The sequence below is a fragment of the Neoarius graeffei genome, chromosome 24 (genome assembly GCF_027579695.1).
Source record: "Neoarius graeffei isolate fNeoGra1 chromosome 24, fNeoGra1.pri, whole genome shotgun sequence".
NCBI classification, from domain to species: Eukaryota; Metazoa; Chordata; class Actinopteri; order Siluriformes; family Ariidae; genus Neoarius; species Neoarius graeffei.
The window spans coordinates 37537820-37563053 of NC_083592.1; the positions used below are offsets into that span (position 1 = coordinate 37537820).

The window sequence follows — 25234 nt, forward strand, 5'->3', positions numbered from 1 at the left end:
CCCTGATCCTAAACCCAAATCTGACAAATTTCAGTGTAATGTATGGTTTAGGGTGACATAGTGTTGCACCAGGTAGCACTGCCGCTTCATGCCTCCAGGGTCCTAGGTAATCTCTCCATGGCTTGCAGGCTCAGGTTTCCTGGTACATTCCAGAAACAGGGCAGGAGATGGATTTTCTACTCCGAATTGCCCCTATGATTGAGTGTGTGTGTCTGTGTGTGCTTGGTGCTCTGTGCTGCACTGGCATCCCTTTCAGGAATGTGGATAGGCTCTGGATCCACTGCAACCCTGATCAGGATAAAACAGTTATTGAATATGAATAAATGCATATCTGTAAGCAGTAAAGTCTGCCTTGCCAGCTTATCATCAGGAATGCAGGTGACAGACGGCTGTAAAAGTAGCAGAGAGTTTAATTAGGCAAAGCTGGTAGGCAAAAGGCAGAGTCCAAAAACAGGCAACAGTCAGGCGAGGCACAGACAGGTTATCAAAGGCAAAGACAAAAGCGCAACAATCCAAAGTACTAATAATGTCAAAACCAGAATAACAGCACAATTATCAAATAGCTTGGTAAAGTCAGGCAAGGATACACTGAGCACGTACTTCACAAGAAACTATCCCTGTGTCCGAAATCGCTCACTCGTTCCCTACTCCCTGTATAGGGAATTACTATATAGAGGACTATATAGTGAGCTCATTGGCAAAATGAAAAAACACTTTCGGACACTAGTCCATCGCGCTGGTATTTACGTTGTTACTGTTGCACAATTAAAACATGCCAGATCAGTCGGCTGGTGGGTTTTCAAAATAATAAATACATGCATGTGTTTTTGTGATAAATACATATTATACTGAGCACATTTCCCACATTAATCAATACAAAATACCTGTATCTTTCAGTTTTTTAAAATCAAGGCTGAATGCTTTCTTCTTTGCTGCTGCCTTTTATTAAATCAAATTTGAGACTTTTAATTTGATTTCTTTCAGCGCAACCACAATGCATGATGGGATATATTGCTTTGGTTAGTGACCATGGGTTGTACACTACTTTTCGTGATGCACTCTGGGATACTTCGAGTGCACTATATAGGGTGTAATAATCCTCACTACAGTTTCGGACAGCACTACAAAATGGCGTCCCCACTATATAGTGCCCTATATAGTGAGTAGGGAGTGATTTTGGACACAGGGTATGACAGTGGAGTCCTTAAATACAGTAGTGTGGCTGAGTGACTGTGCAGTTGTTGAGTTCAGGTGTGTGAGATTAGAATTCTGGAGCCTGTGAGCAGTGAGGTGCAGGGTGGTTATTGTAGTCCATGGTGGCCATATTTGAAGGCTGCTGTGAATCCTGGGACATGGACTCTTGAATGCAAGCAGGTGCAGACATGACACATATATATATATATATATATATATATTTGTCTGAAGAAACCAGGTGCAAACAACTATCATTCCAGTCTGCAGTGATTTTATATATATATATATATATATATATATATATATATATATATATATATATATATATATGTGTGTGTGTGTGTATGTATGTATGTGGCAGTGGGGGCGTGGTCAAGCACCGGTCTGTGACAGGAGGGCGGAGTCAGGGAAGGTAAGTGGCAGAATCACTACACCTGAGGTTAATTAACCTGTGTTTGTGTGTCTTCCCAGTGACCGCGCCCTATATAAAGAGAGAGAGAGCAGAGGAAGGCAGCTCTCTCCGGAACCAGCCAACTTGTGTGTTCTGTGTGATGGATAGGATATTTGTCTCTGAAAAGAACAAATAAATAGAGTTATGGAACGTTATTCTGGCCTGCCGTCTTTCTGTGTTCCTCCCCCTCCTACGAACTGCTACAGTGGTGCCGAAACCCGGGATGGAGCACAGGAAAAGAACAGCCCCATGGAGTCCTCCCCCTTTGCAGACCTGGTCCACGCCCTCGCCACGGCCCAGCAGAGCCAGCACCAGGCGCTAATCACCCTCCGGAAGGAGCAAGAGCGCCGGTTCAAGGCCCTGGTGCTGGCGCAGCAGGAAGATCGTCAGGCTTTCCGGCACTTCCTCGCGTCAGCGGGGTCCACCAGCGCTCCCACCGCGGGCCCGTCCCCCCTCACCCTAACCAAGATGGGCCCGCAGGACGACCCTGAGGCATTCATCATGCTCTTTGAGCAAGTCGCGGAGACCTCGGGGTGTCCGATGGAGCAGCGCGCGGCGCGCCTTCTCCCCCTGCTGACGGGAGAGGCGCAGCTGGCCGCGCTACAGCTCCCCACCGACCGCTGGCTGGCCTACGCGGACCTTCGCTGGGCCATCCTCCAGTGGGTGGGGCGCACCCCCGAACAACAGTGACAGCGCTTCCGTGCTCTGCGGCTGGAGGAAGTCGGCCGGCCATTCGCGTTTGGCCAGCAGCTCCGGGACGCCTGCTGGCGGTGGTTGAGAGCCAACAACCGCGACGCCGAGGGAATCCTTGATCAGGTGGTGCTGGAGCAGTTCATCAGCCACCTGTGAGAGGGAACCGCGGAGTGGGTCCAGTGCCACCGCCCGGCGTCGCTGGATCAGGCCATCGAGTTGGCGGAGGACCATTTGGCGGCTGTTCCGACGGCAGGACAGCGGACATCCTCTTCTCTCCTCTCCTCTCTCTCTCTCCCCCTCTCTCCTCCTGTGTCTCATCCTCGCCCCTTTCCCCCACCGCGGAGGCGGGGGCCGGCCCCACCCCAGCTGGCCCGTCGCACCCGCGGTGTCCTCCTGTTTTTCCCTTCTGTGTCTGTCTCTTCCCCCCCTCAGGTGAGTGAGCCCCAGGGTGCTGGTGCAGAGAGGAAGCCCGGGCCGGTTTGCTGGCGCTGCGGGGAGCCGGGCCAACTCCAACAGCAATGTTCGGCAATGGAAGTGGGCGCAGTGGTTCGGATCCCCGACGCGCCAGGGGCTGCCCTCGATCGGGCCGGAGCGTATCGCATACCGGTGAGTATCCAAGGGGATACATATCAGGCGTTGGTGGATTCTGGTTGTAATCAGACTTCAATTCACCAAAGCCTGGTGCAAGATGAGGCATTGGGGGGAGCACAGGGGGTGGAGGTGTTGTGTGTGCACGGGGATGTTCACAGCTACCCGTTGGTGTCGGTCCACATTTTGTTCCGAGGGGAAAAATTTATCGTAAAGGCGGCGGTTAATCCTCACCTCACCCACTCAGTAATTTTGGGGACTGATTGGCCGGGACTCGGGGGGTTGATGAGTCATCGAGTGAAGAGTGAGTCCTGCCATAGGTCAGCAGGGGGAGGTCCCGGTGTCGCTTTGGCAGGAGCAGCTGTCGCAGAGCCGTCTACGTCATCTCCGCGTAAGAGTGAGGAGCCACAGGCTCCTCCTCCCTCTCTCGGGGAATCCCTTGCGGATTTCCCATTAGAGCAGTCGTGAGATGAGACTCTGTGGCATGCGTTTGACCAAGTGAGAGTAATCGATGGTCAAACGCTCCCGCCGAATGCCACCCTGTCCTTCCCCTATTTTTCTATTATGAAAGATAGATTATACCGAGTGACGCAGGACACTCAGATGAAAGAGCAAATCACACAGCTTTTGATTCCAAAAAGCCACCGGGAATTGGTATTCCAGGCAGATCACTTTAATCCCATGGCTGGACACTTAGGGCAGGATAAGACACTAGCCCGAATAATGGCCTGATTCTATTGACCGGGGATTCGCGGCGATGTCCATAGGTGGTGTACGGCGTGCCGCGAATGCCAGTTAGTAAATCCAGCGGCCATTCCAAAAGCGCTTTTGCGCCCCCTACCATTAATCGAGACCCGGTTTGAAAGAATTGGGATGGATCTCGTTGGGCCATTAGATCGGTCAACACGAGGGTACCGCTTTATATTAGTTCTGGTGGACTATGCAACGCGATACCCGGAAGCGGTGCCTCTTCACAATATCTCAGCACGCAGTATTGCGGAGGCACTCTTCCGTGTCATCTCCCGAGTTGGAATCCCGAAAGAGATTCTGACTGACCAAGGCACCTCGTTTATGTCACGAACACTGAGCGAACTGTATGGGCTATTAGGTATTAAGCCGATCCGCACCAGCATGTATCACCCACAAACGGACGGTTTAGTTGAACGGTTCAATCGCACCCTCAAGAATATAATTAAAAAATTCATAAGTGAGGATGCACGTAACTGGGATAAATGGCTCGAACCCTTGTTATTTGCAGTGTGAGAGGTCCCCCAAGCCTCCACGGGGTTCTCCCCGTTTGAATTGTTATACGGGCGTAAGCCGCGCGGCATTTTAGATGTGCTGCAAGAAAATTGGGAGGAGGGACCTTCACCAAGTAAAAATGAAATTCAATACGTTATTGACCTGCGCACAAAACTCCACACACACACACACACCTAACCCAGGAGAATTTGCGGCAGGCCCAAGAACGGCAAACCTGCCTGTACGACAGGGGTACGCGCCTTAGGGAGTTCACACCGGGAGATAGAGTACTTGTACTGTTGCCCACATCGAGCTCCAAATTGATCGCCAAGTGGCAAGGACCCTTTGAGGTCACACGGCGAGTCAGGGACGTTGACTATGAGGTGAGGCGTACGGACAGGGGTGGGGCGCTACAGATTTACCACCTCAACCTACTCAAACTCTGGAACGAGGAGGTCCCCGTAGCGTTGGTGTCGGTGGTTCCAGAGAAGCCGGAGCTGGGGCCGGAGGTTCAAAAGTGCGCATTGGCCTCGCATACCTCTCCAGTCCCCTGTGGAGACCACCTCTCCCTGACCCAACTTGCGGAGGTCGCCCAGTTGCAGACCGAGTTTTCAGATGTGTTCTTGCCCCTGCCCAGCCGCACCGACCTCATAGAGCACCACATTGAGATGCCACCAGGGGTGGTAGTGCGTAGCCGCCCTTACAGGCTACCCGAACACAAGAAAAAAGTGGTTCGGGAAGAACTCGAGGCCATGCTCGAGATGGGCATCGTCGAGGAGTCCCACAGTGACTGGAGCAGCCCAGTGCCTCGCGATCAAGTGGGCGGTCCTTGCCCTCCACTACTACCTGCTGGGACACCCTTTCACCCTTTGTTCAGACCATGCGCCCCTCCAGTGGCTCCACCGCATGAAGGATGCCAACGCGCGGATCACCCGTTGGTATCTGGCACTCCAACCCTTTAATTTCAAGGTGATCCACAGGCCGGGGGTGCAGATGGTTGTTGGCAGACTTTCTCTCCCATCGGGGGGGGGGGGAGTCGGCTGCAGGCAGGACGGCTGCCCGGCCTGAGTCGGGCGGTGGGGGTATGTGGCAGCGGGGGCGTGGTCAAGCACCGGTCTGTGACAGGAGGGCGGAGTCAGGGAAGGTAAGTGGCAGAATCACTACACCTGAGGTTAATTAACCTGTGTTTGTGTGTCTTCCCAGTGACCGCACCCTATATAAAAAGAGAGAGAGCAGAGGAAGGCAGCTCTCTCCGGAACCAGCTAACTTGTGTGTTCTGTGTGACTAATAGGATATTTGTCTCTGAAAAGAAGAGTTATGGAACGTTATTCTGGCCTGCCGTCTTTCTGTGCTCCTCCCCCTCCTACGAACTGCTACAATATATATATATATATATATATATATCATTATCTCTAGCCGCTTTATCCTTCTACAGGGTCGCAGGCAAGCTGGAGCCTATCCCAGCTGACTATGGGCGAAAGGCGGGGTACACCCTGGACAAGTCGCCAGGTCATCACAGGGCTGACACAGACAACCATTCACACTCACGGTCAATTTAGAGTCACCAGTTAACCTAAACTGCATGTCTTTGGGGGAAACCGGAGCACCCGGAGGAAACCCACGCGGACACGGGGAGAACATGCAAACTCCGCACAGAAAGGCTCTCGCCGGCCCCGGGGCTCGAACCCAGGACCTTCTTGCTGTGAGGCGACAGCGCTAACCACTACACCACCGTGCCGCCGTGTATATATATATATATATATATATATATGAAGGCATTACACAGTTGCACGAAGACATGAAGTTTATCTTTGAGTGGTGAACATATATAAAATATTTTCAACATGAGAAGATAAACTTCACACAGCCGTGTAATGCTTTTTATTTTAAGATTATTTTTTGGGCTTTTTCCACCCTTATTGGACAGGACAGTGTAGAGACAGGAAACCAGCGGGAGAGAGACGGGGAGGGATCGGGAAATGACCTCGGGCCGGAACCGTCCCCAGATCCACGGTACGGCGCCTCATCCACCTGAGCCACGACGCCCTCAATGCTCTTTATTTTAGATGGACACATCCACACACAAAAAAAACCCCTGCAAGTTAATCAAAAGAATTTTAATTTTGAACTGGTTCGCCATTTTGAAAACGTGCGTCAAGTCAGCGGGAAAACACTGGAAGTGACATCATCGGAGTGAAGTATTGGGAATTATTATACACACAGGACACTTTTTCAATGGAAGAAAAACATGTATTCTATTCCCTTCTAACAGGTTTCATTCATTTGGTTTGATATCATGTAATATTAGCATATCGTTTATCCTACATATTTACGTCACTCTACCCAATGGAGAATGAGCGTTGAATATGGTTTATCATATTGCATGGGTGTCAAGGCAACATGATGTCACACGTCAGAGACGTAAAACTTCCATGCTAGCGAGCGACTGTGACAATTTGTAAGCAAACATGGACGCCAGGTTTGCCTCGTTAAATACGGTAGATTTTGAAAGAGAAAGAAGTGTTGAACACCCAAAAGGAGTGTGTATGTATAATAATAATAATAATAATAATAATATTGGCTGTCTTTTTTCATGGTATATTAGATATATTCCATTCAGCTAGCATGATACTGAATTCGTCTCCGAGTTGTCTTTGACTCATTCACTACCATGCTAGCTGAATGAAATATATCTGATATACCACTCAACAGCACTCAATATTATTTAAATATGTCACTCAGATCCATGATGTATTTCGGATGAAAAATACGAGTTTTGCAACACAAGAAGATAAACTTCATATCTTCAACCAACGTAATTTTCTTTTTATTATATAGACACATTCACAAACAAAAAGTACCCAAATTTATAAAAGCAATTCATCAATTTCCTCACAAGTGACATATAGAGATTTGTCACGATTTTGATTCTCCATATCCCAGATGTAGCTCATATGAAAAATATGAGTGGTATATTTCCCAGTAAAATGCTTGTGTCCATATAATGTTATAGGCTATAATGACTATATCAAATGAGGCTACTTTTAATTGTGTGAGGTCCAGATGTAAGATCCAGTCAGATCTCTGTAATTTATAAGCAACTTCATTCATTTTAGCCTATGGGTAGAACACCATTCATTTCTTAAAGTAATGCATATGATATTTAGGTGCTACTTTGATTAACAGACACAGTTAAAGAATCAAACCAATGCTGGATCTTGTTTTGTTCATATACTGTCAGAAATAGGGGTACAGTAGGAGTCCATTTCTGTCCTCCAAGGTACGATCTACACTAAATGTACCCCCTAGGGCTCATTTTTGGACCTCAAGGAAACTGTGTGCACCTTTTTGGCCTTAAAAAGGTACATATATGTTCCCAATCAGTACATAAAGGGTACAAATAAGTACTTTAGAAGGAACTGCCCCAGTGACAAACCATTGTACTCCTAAAGGTACAATAATGTATTTTCTAAGAGCATACCTGTGTGAATGTACAGTGGTGCTTCACAAAGCAATGGTGCTTTGTGAACCCTTTAGAATTTTCTATATTTCTGCATAAATATGACCTAAAACATCATCAGATTTTGACACAAGTCCTAAAAGCAGATAAAGAGAACCTACCGTAGTTAAACAAATGAGACAAAAATATTATACTTGATCATTTATTTATTGAGGAAAATGATCCAATATTACATATCTGTGAGTGGCAAAAGTATGTGAACCTCTAGGATTAGCAGTTAATTTGAAGGTGAAATTAGAGTCAGGTGTTTTCAATCAATGGAATGACAATCAGGTGTGAGTGGGCACCCTGTTTTATTTAAATAATAGGGATCTATCAAAGTCTGATCTTCACAACACATGTTTGTGGAAGTGTATCATGGCACAAAAAAAGGAGATTTCTGAGGACCTCAGAAAAAGCATTGTTGATGCTCATCAGGCTGGAAAAGAGTTTGGACTCCACCAATCCACAGTCAGACAGATTGTGTACAAATGGAGAAAATTCAAGACCATTGTTCTCCTCCCCAGGAGTGGTCAACCAACAAAGATCACTCTAAGAGCAAGGCGTGTAATAGTCGGCGAGGTCACAAAGGACCCCAGGGTAACTTCTAAGCAACTGAAGGCCTCCCTCACATTGGTTAATTTTAATGTTCATGAGTCCACCATCAGGAGAACACTGAACAACAATGGTGTGCATGGCAGGGTTGCAAGGAGAAAACCACTGCTCTTCAAAAAGAACATTGCTGCTTGCCTGCAGTTTGCTAAAGATCACATGGACAAGCCAGAAGGCTATTGGAAAAATGTCTTGTGGACGGATGAGACCAAAATAGAACTTTTTGGTTTCAATGAGAAGTGCTATGTTTGGAGAAAGGAAAACACTGCATTCCAGCATAAGAACCTTATCTCATCTGTGAAACATGGTGGTGGTTGTATCATGATTTGGGCCTGTTTTGCTGCATCTGGTCCAGGATGGCTTGCCATCATTGATGGAACAATGAATTCTGAATTATACCAGCAAATTCTAAAGGAAAATGTCAGGACATCTGTCCATGAACTGAATCTCAAGAGAAGGTGGGTCATGCAGCAAAACAACGACCCTAAGCGCACAAGTCGTTCTACCAAAGAATGGTTAAAGAAGAATAAAGTTAATGTTTTGGAATGGCCAAGTCAAAGTCCTGACCTTAATCCAATTAAAATGTTGTGGAAGGACCTGAAGCGAGCAGTTCATGTGAGGAAACCCACCAACATCCCAGAGTTGAAGCTGTTCTGTACGGAGGAATGGGCTAAAATTCCTCCAAGCCGGTGGGCAGGACTGATCAACAGTTACCGGAAACGTTTAGTTGCAGTTATTGCTGCACAAGGGGGTCACACCAGATACTGAAAGCAAAGGTTCACATACTTTTGCCACTCACAGGTATGTAATATTGGATTATTTTCCTCAATAAATTAATGACCAAGTATAATATTTTTGTCTCATTTGTTTAACTGGGTTCTCTTTATCTACTCTTAGGACTTGTGGGAAAATCTGATGATGTTTTAGGTCATATTTATGCAGAAATATAGAAAATTCTAAAGGGTTCGCAAACTTTCAAGCACCACTGTATTAAAGTCTAAATCAGCATTAGGTCCAGCCAATCCATCCATTATCTGTAGCCACTTATCCTGTTCTACAGGGTCGCAGGCAAGCTGGAGCCTGTCCCAGCTGACTATGGGTGAGAGGCAGGGTACACCCTAGACAAGTCGCCAGGTCATTGCAGGGCTGACACAGACAACCATTCAAACTCATATTCACACCTACGGTCAATTTAGAGCCACCAATTAGCTTAACCTGCATGTCTTTGGACTGTGGGGGAAATCGGAGCACCCGGAGAAAACCCGGGCAGACACGGGGAGAACATGCAAGCTCCGCACAGAAAGGCCCTTGTCAGATGCTGGGCTCGAACTCAGAACCTTCTTGGTGTGAGGCGACAGTGCTAACCACTACATCACCATCCAGCCCAGCTCCAGCCAGTGAACTTATAATATTATCGAAAATAACATTTACTCATTCTGTGCTGTAGGGGGCAGCATTTATCTCCTTTACACAAAAAACTTACATACTACAGTACTCTGCAAGCATCTTTTAATGATTAAAAACAAAGACATCATTCCTCTACTCTGCGCTCTCTGTGTCTCAGTGTATATTAATGAGCTCTATTCACTCTTCATACGTATTGTAGAATCTTATGAGAAAATTTGTTAATATGTAAAGAAATATAACGTCATGAAAAACTAGAGGGAAAAAAACAGCTATTTCACTTAAAAAAGTATTTTAAATACTTTTTAAAGTGAAATAGAGGGTTTTTAAGTGAACTCGATGTGGAGGAGCTGTCCTTTGTGTTGGTGCTGAAACACTTCGCTCAGGAGCAGTGCTGTGGTCCGGGTTGTTTGTTGCTCATCATTTTGAAGTGTTTTAAATACTTTTTTAAAGACAGAAAACCCGAATCTCATCCGTGACAACAAACCCACGCTAATTTCCTCGAACCGGGTTTGACTGACAGCCTCGTCCTCTAATGAGATGCCTAGGAAAGCGCGCGCGATCCAATCCCAGCGGCTCAGAGGAGGAGCCTTCTCGGAATCGCTCCTCCCTCTCCGCCCCGCCTTCCACCTGACGTCATGCGCGAGCGGCGGGTCCGTCGCGAGACGCGAAGATGTGGACGGGCGCGGTAATATAAACTGGAGGCCAGCCGCTCTGAGAAAAGTGGAACCTCTGTTCTTTTTTTTTTTTTTTTTTTAAATCGCGATGCGGCGGCTCGGTGATGTAAGGTCGGAATCGGGCCGCGTGCAGCTCCTCGTGCTCGTTTCCGCTCATCTTTGCTCCATCACAGGTGAGTCCGTTAGCGCGAGAGGTCCAGTGTTGATGCGGAGGAGCTGTCCTTTGTGTTGGTGCTGAAACACTTCGCTCATGTCGCTGGTCGCAGAAGCAGTGCTGTGGTCCGGATTGTTTATTGCTCATCATTTAGTTAGATGAACGTTCCTCGGTGTGCAACATTCTCAGTAACGACTAGTAGCGCTCGTGTTATGTTCTCCAAGCTTTACTTTTACTGAAACACACTGATCCGGACAAATAAACTGGCAAACTAAGTACACATGAGGAATTCCAGAAGTAGAGCATGATGATAAACATCAGCATGAGTGACAACATTCACAAACCTGGACCAGTGTGTAGAGTAGGCTATTTAAAAAGCATTAAAAGTCAAGACATAAACTGGACGTGTATTTTTTGTCACCTTTATAAACCCCTTCCTGGTGTAACTTCCTTCCTTCCTTCCTTCCTTCCTTCCTTCCTTCCTTCCTTCCTATCTATCTGTATTGCTGCGAACAAAAAGCATGACATGTAATCTCTTACAGCTACATGAATGAGTGAGTTCTGAATTCAGTAAGCCAGCTTTTGGTCATAGTGCATCATGATCACAGAGCAACTTGGCTACACAAACATCTAAAACTAGTCATTATGAGATCTTAAGCTGTTTATGTTTTGCTGTGCTGTTCTAAGTGTTATTTTGTTATGTCCTGTGCCTCAGTGTAGTTTGTGGTAACTGTTGTGCTACCGTCTTGGCCAGGGTTTGTTTTTTGGGTTACTACCCTGGTTAAATAAAGATTAAACAAACAAACAAAACAAGTAAATAGTGATCTAAAGAAATTCATTCCACAACAAAAGTCCCCAGTGTTGCATGTCCACTTGCAATCTAGTCGGGCTGACATTTACGTCAAGTAAATTATTTGGGCAAATTATTTCTGTCACAAGTGGTACAAAGAAATTACTAAATCCAAAGAAGCCGTCAATATGTACAGTAGTCCTTTGTTCAGATGCAAACAAAGATAGTAGATAAGATACCAGAGCGAGACAATAATAACCTTTGCAGCGTGACAGTGATTAATGAAGCCCAACGTTGACATTAGCCTCTGTATAGCGAGCATCAAATCCCCCATGTGAAGCCAAAGACATACGTGAAATGATAATGTTCATCCGGGACTAAAACACTGATGGTGTTAATTCAACATAAGGAAATTGACAATCTTCTTTCATTACGATCTAAAATCTAGCAAGTTATATGTTTCAAAGCCTTGCTTTCTACATTCTGTCCAAGCCATAGCTTCATTTATTTTATCTGCATGATTAAAGGGCATCTGCATAGAACCTTTTCTGAAAGGAAACCCCTTTGTGGTACACATGCAAACTTCCTGAAGACAAACCAGAGAACCCTTTGAGGAGGTTTGTTTTTCTAAGAGTGTGGAAAATGGCCTTGGCTCTAACAAAGCAAAGATCTACCAGATGTTTCTAAGTGATGTTTAAAAGCTGAAAATTATATGCTGGGGTTAAAACTGACCTTGTCACCACTTAAAAGGCAGGATGGAGGAGGTGCTGGTGGATTGCGTGGATCACTGCTTGCTGTTTGGTTAGTACTATTTTACTTCTTTAGTTTAGGCAGTGTATAGTGCTTTGACAGTACTTATGATATCTACATTGTACTGAAGTGTGAATGATCTTATTTCTTATTTAATGTCGAATGATTAAGACACAGTGCCTGTTGAAGGAGACTGCTATCAAGTTGAGTGCTGAAGCGATTCATAAACACTATTGAACTGATAAACAGTGCAAAGTGTGATATGTGTCAGTGAGGGAACACAGAAACCATATGCAAAGGTCTGCCACTTACTCACATCGATTGCGGTATTGATGAGTAGCTAGAGCACAGTGATCCGCAAAGGTACGCATAACCACGCTAGAATGATAAGCAGCGTGGTCTCATGGGAGAATGAGTCACAGCAGACTGAACGTGGCAGTATAATCAGATAGACTTCTATGGAGAAACAGATGTCGACAAAAATTTGTGTGTATAATGACTCTGTTTCGGAGAGGATGCTTCTGACTTGCTGCTCTGTGTGTCCATATTGCTCTGATAGACGGGTGGCAAATTAAAGAAAAACAAACACAAAGTGTCTCAGTAAGGTGTCGAACCATCATGAGCTGCCAGAATGGCTTAAAAGCACTGGCTGGCAAAGATTCTACAAGTCTCTGGAGGGAGGAACAGCATACTCCCGAAAGATTTTCCTTTCATCAGTGTTTGGTGAAAAGGGCTGTTCACTCCAAAACAGTTCAATAAGGTTGAGATCTAGTGACAGTGAAGACCGAAGCATATGATTTACACCTTTTTCTTACTCATCACACCTTTCCATGAGCTCTCTTGCCCTGTGCTTGAGGTGGAATCATCCTAGAAGAGATGGCTCCCATCAGGTCAGATATGTTTAATCATTTCTGGCAGGCAGAAGAACTTTGTATTGATTTGTAGTGATGCTTCACTGTAAGAGCACAAGTGGAAACGGACCATACATAACAGAGCCACCATTTTTCCCCTTTAATTTGTCACCCATATGTACAACCCATATGCTTGAAGGGATTATATTAGTTAAGAGTAGAAAGACAGACGAAAAAGCGCACAAGAGAGAGGCCCCGGGTTACGATGGTAGTATGTCATTTTATTTTTGAGCTATTGTTCAAACAAGTGTGCAAAGATTAATTGATTCATGTAAAGTTTTCCTTTGACTCAGTCTTATTGAAATCTTGAAAAAGCTCTCATCTGAATGTAAAAACTATATGGAGATGTATTGTCATTGCCTGTTCGTCAGATTTGGATTTGAAATCTGGTAAGGTTGTTTTGTAAATATTTGTTTCAATGTACGGTAGATTGGGTATATACTCTTAAGAAAAATGCTTCTATACATAGGTACACATTCTCAGCTTGATTTTTAAGGAATTCTTTAAAACCTGCAACTCTTATCGATATGAAAACACCGTTGTAGGGCTCTGTGTACAGGCGACTCTTCAAGGGTTGAGTATTTCTTTTATTTTTCAGTGAGCATCAAGCACTAATAGCTCATATATACATGCAGAACTTTTAACAATTATTCCACGAAATCAAGTCACACATGAGCTGTGCCGAGTCAGCTATAAGCCATGTATGACGAGATTGAGTGGAATAACTACTGTATTTTATTCTATCCACATTCACTGGATTTTGAGAAACAGAGCATTTTTATTTTTTTGCAAATTCGATAAATAAAAACTCTATACAAAACATCCGACAAAATCATTTCCGCTGAGGCGGACTTCTTAAAAACCTATCGATCGCCGCACAAACTGACGTTAGTGTTGTTTTTTTTGTAGAAAGTGCCGTCTTGCTGTCGTGCTGAGGTATAGAATAGCTTTAGACATTTATTTAATTCTTCCTTGGACATTTTATCAGTTATGTCATTTTCAAACTTCCTTGAGCTTTTGGACCAGTCTAAAAAAATTAAACAAATTTTAATGCTTAAAGATGAAGAATGTAAACAAACCAGCAAAATACAGTAGCAATTTGTGAAAAATGCTGTAATAATAATTCTTGAAAAATAAAAAGATACCTTCTTATGATCAAATACTTTCATTCTATATTTTGTTGCTTTTTTTATTTTTTGGGGTTTTGCTTTAGGGTCGAGTTTTTATTTAATCCTCGGGCTAGTTCAGCAAAACGCTCCAACATTTTGTTTTTCTCTACTCACGGTATATGAGCTGATATCCTAGTAGCAGAGTAGCCAATCAGAGCATGCGACTGCTCATATCCAGTGAATGTGGATAGAATAATAAGCTTTATTTATGTAAGAAAAAAAAACCTAAAAGCAAAACAAAACAGAAACAACTAACGAATAGGACCTACAGGCCAGTGAAATTTAATATTATGTCTTTTAACATTATGGCATAATATTAATAAAATTAATTATTATATTATATATTATACTATATTATATTATAATTTAATATTATGGCATATCTCTTCAAGGTTCTATGTAGAACATCTTCTGCAGAATACCTTCTGTATGATGAACTAAAGATGTTGGTAAATTCCCTCGTGCTTTCTAGACTCGACTATTGTACTAGTCTCTTATATGGTATACCAAAGTATCAAAGAGACAAACTACAAAGAATCCAGAATATTGCGGTTCGAATGATAGCAGGATCGTGCTGTTCTGTCCGTGGAACGCCAATACTCAAGAATCTGCATTGGCTACCAGTAGAAGCAAGAATTAACTTTAAGATCCTCCTGACTACATAGAAGATCTTGAATGGACAGTCTGTGGGATACCTGGACTCCACCATACAGGCAAATCATCCGTCATAAACTCTACGATCATCAGCTCGCTCGCTGTTCTGCATCCCACCCATTAAATCCAAGACATATGGTGGTTGTGCTTTCTCCACCTCAGCACCCCAATTATGGAATTCTATTCCAGAATATATCAAGATAACAGAGACTGTGACAGTTTTCAAAAACAAATTAAAGACATTTTTGTTTAAGAAATGTTTGTTAGTTAGTATGTATATACATTTTTAATTATGTAAATCACATTGAGGCTGGAAATGTACCCTATAAGAAGCTTCATATTCTTCTTCTTCTTAATAATAATAATAATAATAATAATAATAATAGAAGAAGAAGCCACCAAGAAGCCTTTATTTGTCACACATACACAGACTTAAGCACACAGTGAAATTTAACCTCTGCATTTAACCCATCTGAAGCAGTGAACACACACATGCACACACACAAGTGAGCAATGAGCACACACATACCCAGAGCAGAGGGCAGCTATGCTACAGCACCCAGGGAACAGTTGGGGGTTAGGGGCCTTGCTCAAGGGCACGTCAGCCCAACCTCAGGTCATGGCTGCCCCATGTTAACCTAACCGCATGTCTTTGAATAATAATAATAATAATAATAGGGCGGCACGGTGGTGTAGTGGTTAGCACTGTCGCCTCACAGCAAGAGGGTCCGGGTTCGAGCCCCGTGGCCGGCGAGGGCCTTTCTGTGCGGAGTTTGCATGTTCTCCCCGTGTCCGCGTGGGTTTCCTCCGGGTGCTCCGGTTTCCCCCACAGTCCAAAGACATGCAGGTTAGGTTAACTGGTGACTCTAAATTGAGCGTAGGTGTGAATGTGAGTGTGAATGGTTGTCTGTGTCTGTGTGTCAGCCCTGTGATGACCTGGCGACTTGTCCAGGGTGTACCCCGCCTTTCGCCCGTAGTCAGCTGGGATAGGCTCCAGCTTGCCTGTGACCCTGTGGAACAGGATAAAGCGGCTACAGATAATGAGATGAGATGAGATAATAATAATAGGATAGAGCATATTCCAGCAGGGTATATGCTTAAAAAAATTTTAACTCAAGAAGTCTAAATGGTTCATTGGTTTGGCCCTGTCAGGTGACTCTTAATGTTTCTCTGTCAGAAAGGGTTCCAAAAAAAAAAAGCAAAGAACTCTGAACTATCCAAATACCCTCTCTGATTTAGAGAAGATATCAAGTAGAGCATCTTCAGGAACCTATGACTCTCTAACTGTCCAAAGAACCCTTCAAGAAGTCTTTTTGCTTTCAAAGTGCGCGTTACGGACATCCTGCTTTCCAACAGGTATTGTGGTCTCTTGCCAGCTGACAATGAAAGCAAACCCGTTTTTCCTCAAATCAAGGAAATTACTCAGGAGGTTACCCTTATATTAAGCCTCAGAACATTATTTAGCTCTTGTGTTTCCTGTGTTATCCCAGGAGCTTCAGGGAAAGTGTGTGAGAGATTAGTTACTTAATCATTGGTGAGACAGAAACACAGCTTGTCTTGGGCTTGTTCTGTTGACTTTATGATCATATCAGGAGGCTGAAAACAATTAATCTGGTTCAAAATCTGTTCCCAGTTTCAGAAAACTTGTGGTTTGCAAAACGTCAATAAATTAATCATCAGATTAAATACTATCCAATGCATATATTTTTTTCTTTCTGCAGTTTGCTGCAAATTAGAGATGTTTTGTTCCTTCACAGTTGGAGATACAGTACTGTATTTTGAAACTGTCTTTTGTGTGTTTCATGAAATAATTAAAGCCAACAAGTATCTAGAGCTTGTTATTAATATACAGTAATTAGCACTGCTAAACACCATTCCCTATCTCTCTGTATTTTAATAAAAGTTCACATCTAAAGTATATTTATGGACTACAGTCAGGCTGTAGCCATTGACAAACAGGTAGGAGAAGATGTTTAATCAGTAGATTTTTTTTTTGACAAAATCTAAAAAAAATGCTTTACTGATAAGCTTGGATTCCTGTAAGCAGTGTTATGCCACATACTGTACAACTTACTGATTCACGTAATGTCCAGAACCAGTTCAAACCATGAGATAACCGGCGCCATGAGAGCCCCACAGGGGAATTTTGGGCATCACTGCTTTGTGCAAACTTGATCAGTATACCATCTGACAAATGCGTATTGCAGCACCCTGATTGATGTCATGCCAGAACAAAACTCAATATGTGCTGCACCAAGTTGCTAATCTCGTCTTCAGCAGGAACTAATGGAAGTCTGGCTCTGTGTGCTCATCAGGCTTGTGGTAACCCAGACGGAGTGAGGTATCTAACACAAACAGCATCAGCTTTCAGTGTCTGGGCCAAGAATATGACCGATTTGTGATGGGGCGATTAAAAAGGTGATGGAAGCGTGGTCTGGAGTGGCCGATAAAAGCCAATACCTGATAAAAAAAAATTCAGCATTTCAGCGTGGGTACTGATTCATACCATATGATTCATAACATTATAGATGATTCATGATAAGTGATTTGATACAGATGATTCCTTGTAGGTAATTCAGTTAGGTGATTTGGTGTAGGTGATACTTTTTTATAGATGATATTGTATAAATTATTACATGTAGGTGATTTAGTAGAGATGATTCTGGATAAATTATTATATCAAGATGATTTAGGATAGATAATTCAATACAGATGACTCAGTATGGATGACTCAGTGAGGCTGATTCAGTGTGAATTAGAATTGGGAATCAATGTTACACAGTGCTGCAGTATCATTCTGCCAGTTTTGGAAGGGTTAGTTCTTTGTTCATATGCCACACACACACACACACACACACACACACACACACACACACACACACACACACACACACACACAGAGCAATAATTTAAAGCAAATCAAAAGACAAGAGCACCAAGCAATTGTATAAAATTAGTCTTATGGAATAAAATTGCATGTGGAATACTGGACTCGTACCTTACCTTTGAAACTTTGAATCCCTAGATTTTATTTTTTAACTACAGCGGCCATGTGGAACACAACAGTAGCTTCCAACCATAATGACTCAAACAGACTGAACATAAATTTGTATAAAAACATGTTGACGATGCTGGATATTTGAATGAATAATGCTGCCAATAAAGCTGGTGGCGTTATATTAAGTTTCATTTACCTTCCACGTTAAGTTTAAGATTATTCATACATGAACTGTGGCTGTGTGACGTGACATGATTCAATGATACACTGAATGAAATCACATGAGTCATGATGCTGATACAAAAAAGCATTTGGGAGTTTAGACGGAAGACATAAATAAAAAGCAGAATAGAGCTATACGGATAGAAAAATAACATTATTAACCAGTAATAAGATTTCAAATGAATGTATTATGAATAACTAACAGTTCTTTAATTAACAGATGATCAGTTGTTCAGTTATTCAACGAAATCGAGTCATACATGAGCTGATAGCCATAAGCCATGTGCAATGAGATTGAGTGGAATAACTGTTTCATTCTATCCACATTCACTGGATTTTGAGAAACTGAGCATTTTTATTTTTTGCAAATTCGATAAATAAAAAACTGTATACAAAACGTCCGACAAAATAATTTCCACTTAGAATGTAAACAAACCGGCGAAATGACAGTAGCAATTTGTGAAAAATGCGATAATAATAATTATTGAAAAATAAAAAAAAGATACGTTCTTACCATCAAATACTTTTATTTCATATTTTGTGCTTTTTTGTATTTTTGGGAGTTTTGTTTTTGAGTAGAGTTTTTATTTTGTCCTCGGTTGGTTCAGCAACACTCTCCACCATTTTGTTTTTCTCTACTCACGGTATATGAGCTGGTAGCCTAGTAGTAGAGTCGCTACTCAGAGCCCGTGATTGCTCATATCCAGTGAATATAGATAGATAGATAGATAGATAGATAGATAGATAGATAGATAGATAGATAGATAGACAAAAGTCTTAGGTACCCTTTTTTTCCATACAAACTTTATCGATTTCTATTTTATGACTTCTACATTATCGAGTCAGTACAAAAACATTTTAGAGTCCAAACATTCATTTTCCAGCACAAAATTAAATGTTACAGAAAAATTTTTTTTTGTATCTGAGCAGCGTATTACATAAGAGAGCACTTTTCAGATTAAAAAAGAAAACATAATGAAGGCTGCTGGGTTTTGGTGCAAAATCAAGAAGCGAGTGTGACAGTCAAAGTGTCCAGAAGAACTGTGGCTGGTTCTGTAAGATGCTCAGTAAAACCTACAGCTCCTGACATTTCCTTATAAAACTGCACTCATTGTACCTGAGACTACTATTTTTTTTAAAGCAAAGGGTCGTTTCACACCAAATATTGACTTTCTTTCATTTATCATGGCTTACTGCTGTTTATAGTATTTTTTTAAATGTTGAAACATTTCATTTCATTTCATTTCATTTCATTATTTTAAGCCATTTTTGGTCGACAGCATTTCTTTACATGTTTACTAAGACTTTTGCAAATTATAAGACACCTGCTTTGTTCTCAACCACATGATTCAGCTTGTCCATTAATTACTAAGTCCTCTGTGAGTTAGGCGTATTACAGAACTTGTTCAAAATTGGGATTTCATTTCACTTGTTACAAAGGTTGACTGCTGAAAGGCATGAAACGCTCTTGCATCAGTGTAATCTCAGACGTGGTTCGGGCTCCACTATCACTCACTCTCCTGTAGCTGCATTTCACCTCTCTGAGAAACAGAGCATAGTGCAATTTTCCCACCTGAAACGAGCACTGACAAGCAGCCCTGCTGTGTTAGAGGAGTGTTCATAAGGGTAGAACAGTCTGCATAGCAATCTGTCAACCCGTGACTCTCAAATTGAGTCATGCTTAAGAGGAGACAAGCTAATTTCTTGTGAAATTGGGGCATGCTACAAATCCCATGGAAAAACCTCACTAGAACAATGGAAAAGAATCAGTAGCAAGCGAGACGTTGACAGAGCATAGGTTGGACGATTTCTAATCTCACCATTCCTCAGAAGGCATGGATGATTATTCAAGTAGGCACTCTGAGTATGAATCAAAGTTCAAGAGGCTACCATGGACAAACTGTAGAAAATAGGGATTTCCTGTATGTGCGTTTTCTTGGTACTTGAGCAAAATGATGTTGAGGAAGATGAGGCATTATACATTATTTAGTCGTTTACATCTGAAATTGTCCAGCATCCTAGTAGCCGTTACTGACGCAACAGACAGACGGATGTGTTTACCCCTCTGTCACAGCGATAGCCTATCACCTAGCAGAGTGAAATTATCTCCTCAAAGTAACACACCAATAGCAAGATCTGCTGTATTAATCAACTGCCTTGTCATCTCAGGGTTCAGTGTTATTAAACCGGCAATGGCTTGCCCATCCAAGAGCTGCCACATATGATGAAAAACAAGAAAATTAAAATGACACTAGGTCAAGGCTCATCTATGAAGTATATGAGGTACAGTGAAAAAGGCTTTCAGAAATGTCGGAGCTGTAATACGAAGCACAAAGAGAATCCGTCTAAGCGTGATCAGATGGCATTAATACACGTGTTATATCCGCTGAGAAATACAAAGAAGTAAACGCCATGAAAGTATTCTACAGCTTGAAGGGGGGGGGGGGGGGGGGGGGGGGCGGATAAAGCTAGGAGTAGACATTTATAAAACTATAGACAAGCAACTATAGCTCAGGCTCTATTATATTGACATTTCATATCATGTTTGTCTTGTGCAGGTTATTTACACGTAATCCAGAGAAGCGAACAGAGCAAAGAAGAGCTCAGAGCTCAAGCAATTTGCAGCAGATTTCTGATCCTAAATGAGAAGCTTTGTTTTATACCAACCCATGCTGAGCTGACACTTGTGTACTCGTGTGAAGGGCACATCCTGCTCCAGAGGGCTGTACTGTCAGCCTCTGCTCCTCTTGCCGTCTGGGTCTGGCATTAGAGCCGCTTTGCTAATTACACTCATCCTCACATATCCGGTCCCTCGCTGACTCACCAACTGCCACCAGGGAAAAGAGGTCTCCATTTTCTGTCAGGACACTGTTCTCTCTCTCTCTCTCTCTCTCTCTCTTGCCCTGCATCTGCCTTTCATCTTCCTATGTCATATACTTCATGCAGCTTTGGTAAAGGTTACTGCGGCATGTTGCTCTTGTCTTCAGGGAAATATTAATTAGCAGGAGTGTGCAAAGTGTGTGTGAAACTTTGCTTTTGGGGCTCCAAATGAAAGCTTTCTTGATTGCCGACCATGTCCGGACTAATGACAGAGTAGTAGCTAATGGTTTAAAGAGAGAAAGACTGAGAGATGAGATTGAGCTAAATTGCCACTTAGGCACCCCATTTGGAAAGGGTTTTTAGGAACCTTCTGTCTGAAAGTGCTTCAAATAAGAGGGTTGATAACACGTGCAGAGAGGTGGAGAGGTTGGAGAAGAGTCCTTGAGCACCTGCCCCTTCGCCCCTTGATGTCAGCCGTGCCCTTTTGAAATTTGGAAATGCTTGTTCAAGGCTCTTATTAAGACAAGAAGTTTCCATCAATCACAATTTAACTACAAATACGTAAAAGGCCTGGGCTGACTGTCTTTTACATCACATGACCTACTGTTGTGCTCCAGCCATGACCTATGACCCTAAGGTATCTGCCCTACATAAAGGCAGTGGTGGCTCAAAGGTTCGGGCTCTGGACTGCTGATGGGAAGGTTGTGAGACTGAATCCTGTACCATCAAACTTCCAGTGTTGGTAATGCTTGAGTCGTGCTTCATCCTCATTTGATCAGCTCAGTTGTACAGGTAAGTCACTTTGGATAAAATTCAAATCAATAAATGTAAATTTCTGCTTAGATATAGTGAGTTTATTGTGTTTAAAATTAAGATGACTTGTTTATGTTTGCAGCATTTGGAAGAAGCTCTTATCGAGAGCAACTTACATTGATCTCATTTGCACAACTGAGCAGTTGAGGGTTCAAAGCCTTGCTCAAGGGCTCAGCAGTGGCAGCTTGGTAGTGCTGGGATTTGAACTCATGCCCTTCCGATCGATAGTCCAACATTTTTAGCACTTATTTTGTCAGTATTTGTGTGCGTGTAATAACTGTAAGCATTCATTTAAATCGCTCTTGTAGAAAACAAAATAGTAAACCACTGTTCATCTCTAAAACTCAGATGTGCTTGGTGTGGACGTACTGCATATTGTTGTTTGTAAGAAAAATACTTTTGTACTATTTTTTAATAAATTAGTACTTTTAATAGAGAGTAAAGGGAAAGTGTTTAAATCAGAAAATCGGGCCAATAGTCTACGATAAGGTCGTATTGATGTACAGTCAAGATCTGGTTTGAATTGAAAAGGAAGACAGTTTAAAACCATTGAAAATCGATGTACGCTTTACACTCCCTGGTTCGTGTGTGTGTGTGTGTGTGTGTGAGTGAGTGTGTGTTTGAGAGAGAGAGAGATCAAATTTCCGCCAAATTTGTTTCATGGGTGTTCTTATTGCCTATAACCAAGGTTGTGGGAATAAAGAAAGACACTTTTTTTTATCCATTTATAGTTACATTTAATGTTGTGGAACATTCACAAAGCAAGTTATAAACAGTCAGCAGTTTTTCTTCTCTCTCTCTCTCTCTCTCTCTCTCTCTTTTGAAGTTAATAACACACACACAAAAAAAAATCACAGCTTGTCATTTTACTGAGAAACTGGAAAGTACAAAGTTGTCAGTCCTGAAGACTTTGCAGCGGTGGAAAACTTAAATTTAACTGAAAAGAATCATACTGGATCATACCTGAATAGAATTGTATCAGTGCTGAACCAAATCACACCAAATCTCTCGTGAATTGAAGTATAGAATTGTTTTTCATTTTTTTAATCATATTATACACTATGTATCCAGATGTATATTTATTATCTGAAAGCTGAAGGTTCACACCCCTAACGTTTATACTAGGGATGGTGAAAACTAAAAAAAATCTTGACCGACCACCGAGCCTCGTTAGCCGGTTAAAGTCGGTTAACCTATGAATTTAAAATTCTAGAATTGGAATTATTAGAATCTATTCTAAATCTAACCGCGAGCATCCGCACATTCAATCCCAGTCGCTGCCCTCCACTCACATTACCTTTTCTACAGCGCGAAACATTTAGTCAAACGCGGCACTGATATCGAGGGGTTTGTATCGGAGCGGAGGACAAATGGCTCCAGCTTAGAGACAGTTTCAGTTGGCCATGATGGCGTTGAAAATAAAGTCAAGTGCTAGAAGAAGTACATAACATTCAGTGATGGGAATAACGGCGTTAAAATAAAGGCTGTTATAACGCCGGGTAATCTAATTAATTAGCTACAATCGTTATAACGCCGTTACCAATATCAACACGCCATTACTGCATGGTATTGAAGTTGCTCTGAAGCATACTGCTACGGACTAGGCACTTTTCTTCGAAGTGAGACACAGAGACCTCATACTGCAATTGTTTTCCAGCTACTGATATTACGGTTACATGGCTGCTAATTGTGCACAGCCATTGGGAATGGGATAGCTGGAGCTGAGCTGATTAGCCGCTAAGCTAATATAGCAACTGTCTGATGCTAAGTAACATCAGTGAGTAACCAGGTTTTAGTTCAGATCTTGTGTATTATTGTTACGTTGACATTAATATTCACCAGACTAATCAACCATCGACTTCATTCATGCACCGTGTTCTTGTTTCTTTGATAGTCAAGAATTTCCTTGATGTTACGTACCTGGTTAACATCGTAGTAAAATGTAATCCAACACTGAGACTTTTCTTTCGCCGAGTGGCAGCTGTCTTCAACTGGGGGGGGGGACATGACTGAATGGGTGTTTCTGATTTGTCAGCTGTCGTCCTTACACTGCATGGCATGCCCCAAGCGTTTACAACACAGAATTCCAGGTTCTCCGCTCCAAAATCGGCAGCTTCAAAACGATTGATTTTTTTTTAACCGACAACCAAAAAAAAAATTAACCGGTTGACGTTGATTCGGTCAACCATCGGTCAAACGGTCATTGGTTAACATACCTAGTTTATACCTAATTTTATGCCATTTTCACGTTTACCTTGTTTCTCATTGGGTACTTGAGTCATTTCTGGGAAAGGTATCTTTACCTTTACTCAAGCATGACACCCAGGTTCTTTATTAAAAAAAGAAAAAAAATCTGTCAGTATCCCAGTCTACATACAATGCTGAGGCAGCTCCATTGCATCAGCATTCCTGAAGAACTGAGGTATGGCTCAAGTCTAGTCAAACTCTGTCTTGCCATGGTTTCTGAACCCTATGACACATGGAACTGTTATGACACAGCTTGGGAGACAGGACCTAGCTGCAGAGGATGGTGATTATTAGCAACAGGGAAAGTGAAATTGAAACCTAAATCTTTGTCCCAGTATGACAGCAGGAGTAAAACAAACAAACAAACAAACAAACAAAATCCCCAGAATTGATCTGTTTTGTAGTTTACACAAATCCAAAATGAAATTCACAATGCTGTCGATAGCCACAACAGCGATACGCAGATAAAATACTGCATACAAATAGTAGTTGAAATCAGTGACTGTAAACCCCCCCCCCCCCCCCAAAAAAAAAAAAAAAAACATGGACAATGCAACATCAGGTCTAGCGCCCCTGCTGACTGGCTGCAGTATAATGTGTAGCTCCGCCCAACCCCATGTGTTTCAATGACAAAATCCATCCATCTATTTTCCGTAACTGCTTATCCTGTGCAGGGTTGCAAGCAAGCTGGAGCCTATCCCAGCTGACTATGGGCGAGATACACCCTGGACAAGTCACCAGGTCACTGCAGGGCTGACACATGGAGACAAACAACCATTCACAGTCAATTTAGAGCCACCAATTAGCCTAACCTGCATGTCTTTGGGGGAAACCGGAGCACACCCACACATACAACATGCAAACTCCACAAAGAAAGGCCCTTGTCAGCTGCTGGACTCGAACCCAGAACCTTCTTGCTGTGAGGCAACAGTGCTAATCACTACACTACCGTGCTGCCTGTTTCAGTGACAAAGTATACTAGTCTATTAGTGTCACTTTTCTCATCTAAACTGTCTTGCCATCTCCAGTGCCGAATTTGAACAGTTAGTTTTCCCTGTGCTAATGTCTGTGCATTTTTACTCTAAATTAGTTTTTAACATGTTATTCTACGGTGGCACGGTGGTGTAGTGGTTAGCGCTGTCGCCTCACAGTAAGAAGGTCCGGGTTCGAGCCCCGTGGCCGGCGAGGGCCTTTCTTTGCGGAGTTTGCATGTTCTCCCCGTGTCTGCGTGGGTTTCCTCCGGGTTTCCCCCACAGTCCAAAGACATGCAGGTTAGGTTAACTGGTGACTCTAAATTGACCGTAGGTGTGAATGTGAGTGTGAATGGTTGTCTGTGTCTATGTGTC

At 42.8% G+C, this 25234-nt stretch overlaps 1 protein-coding gene across 1 annotated transcript in view; it reads left to right on the forward strand.

Annotated features, from left to right (window-relative positions):
- Positions 1–10448: 10448 nt before the first annotated feature.
- The window catches only part of tmem8b (transmembrane protein 8B), a 271726-nt gene continuing 256940 nt past the window's right edge, over positions 10449–25234 (forward strand). Inside the window, exon 1 of the mRNA XM_060907134.1 lies at positions 10449–10533. Within this exon, the coding sequence (XP_060763117.1) occupies positions 10449–10533 (85 nt within the window). The remainder of the gene's footprint in view (positions 10534–25234) is intronic.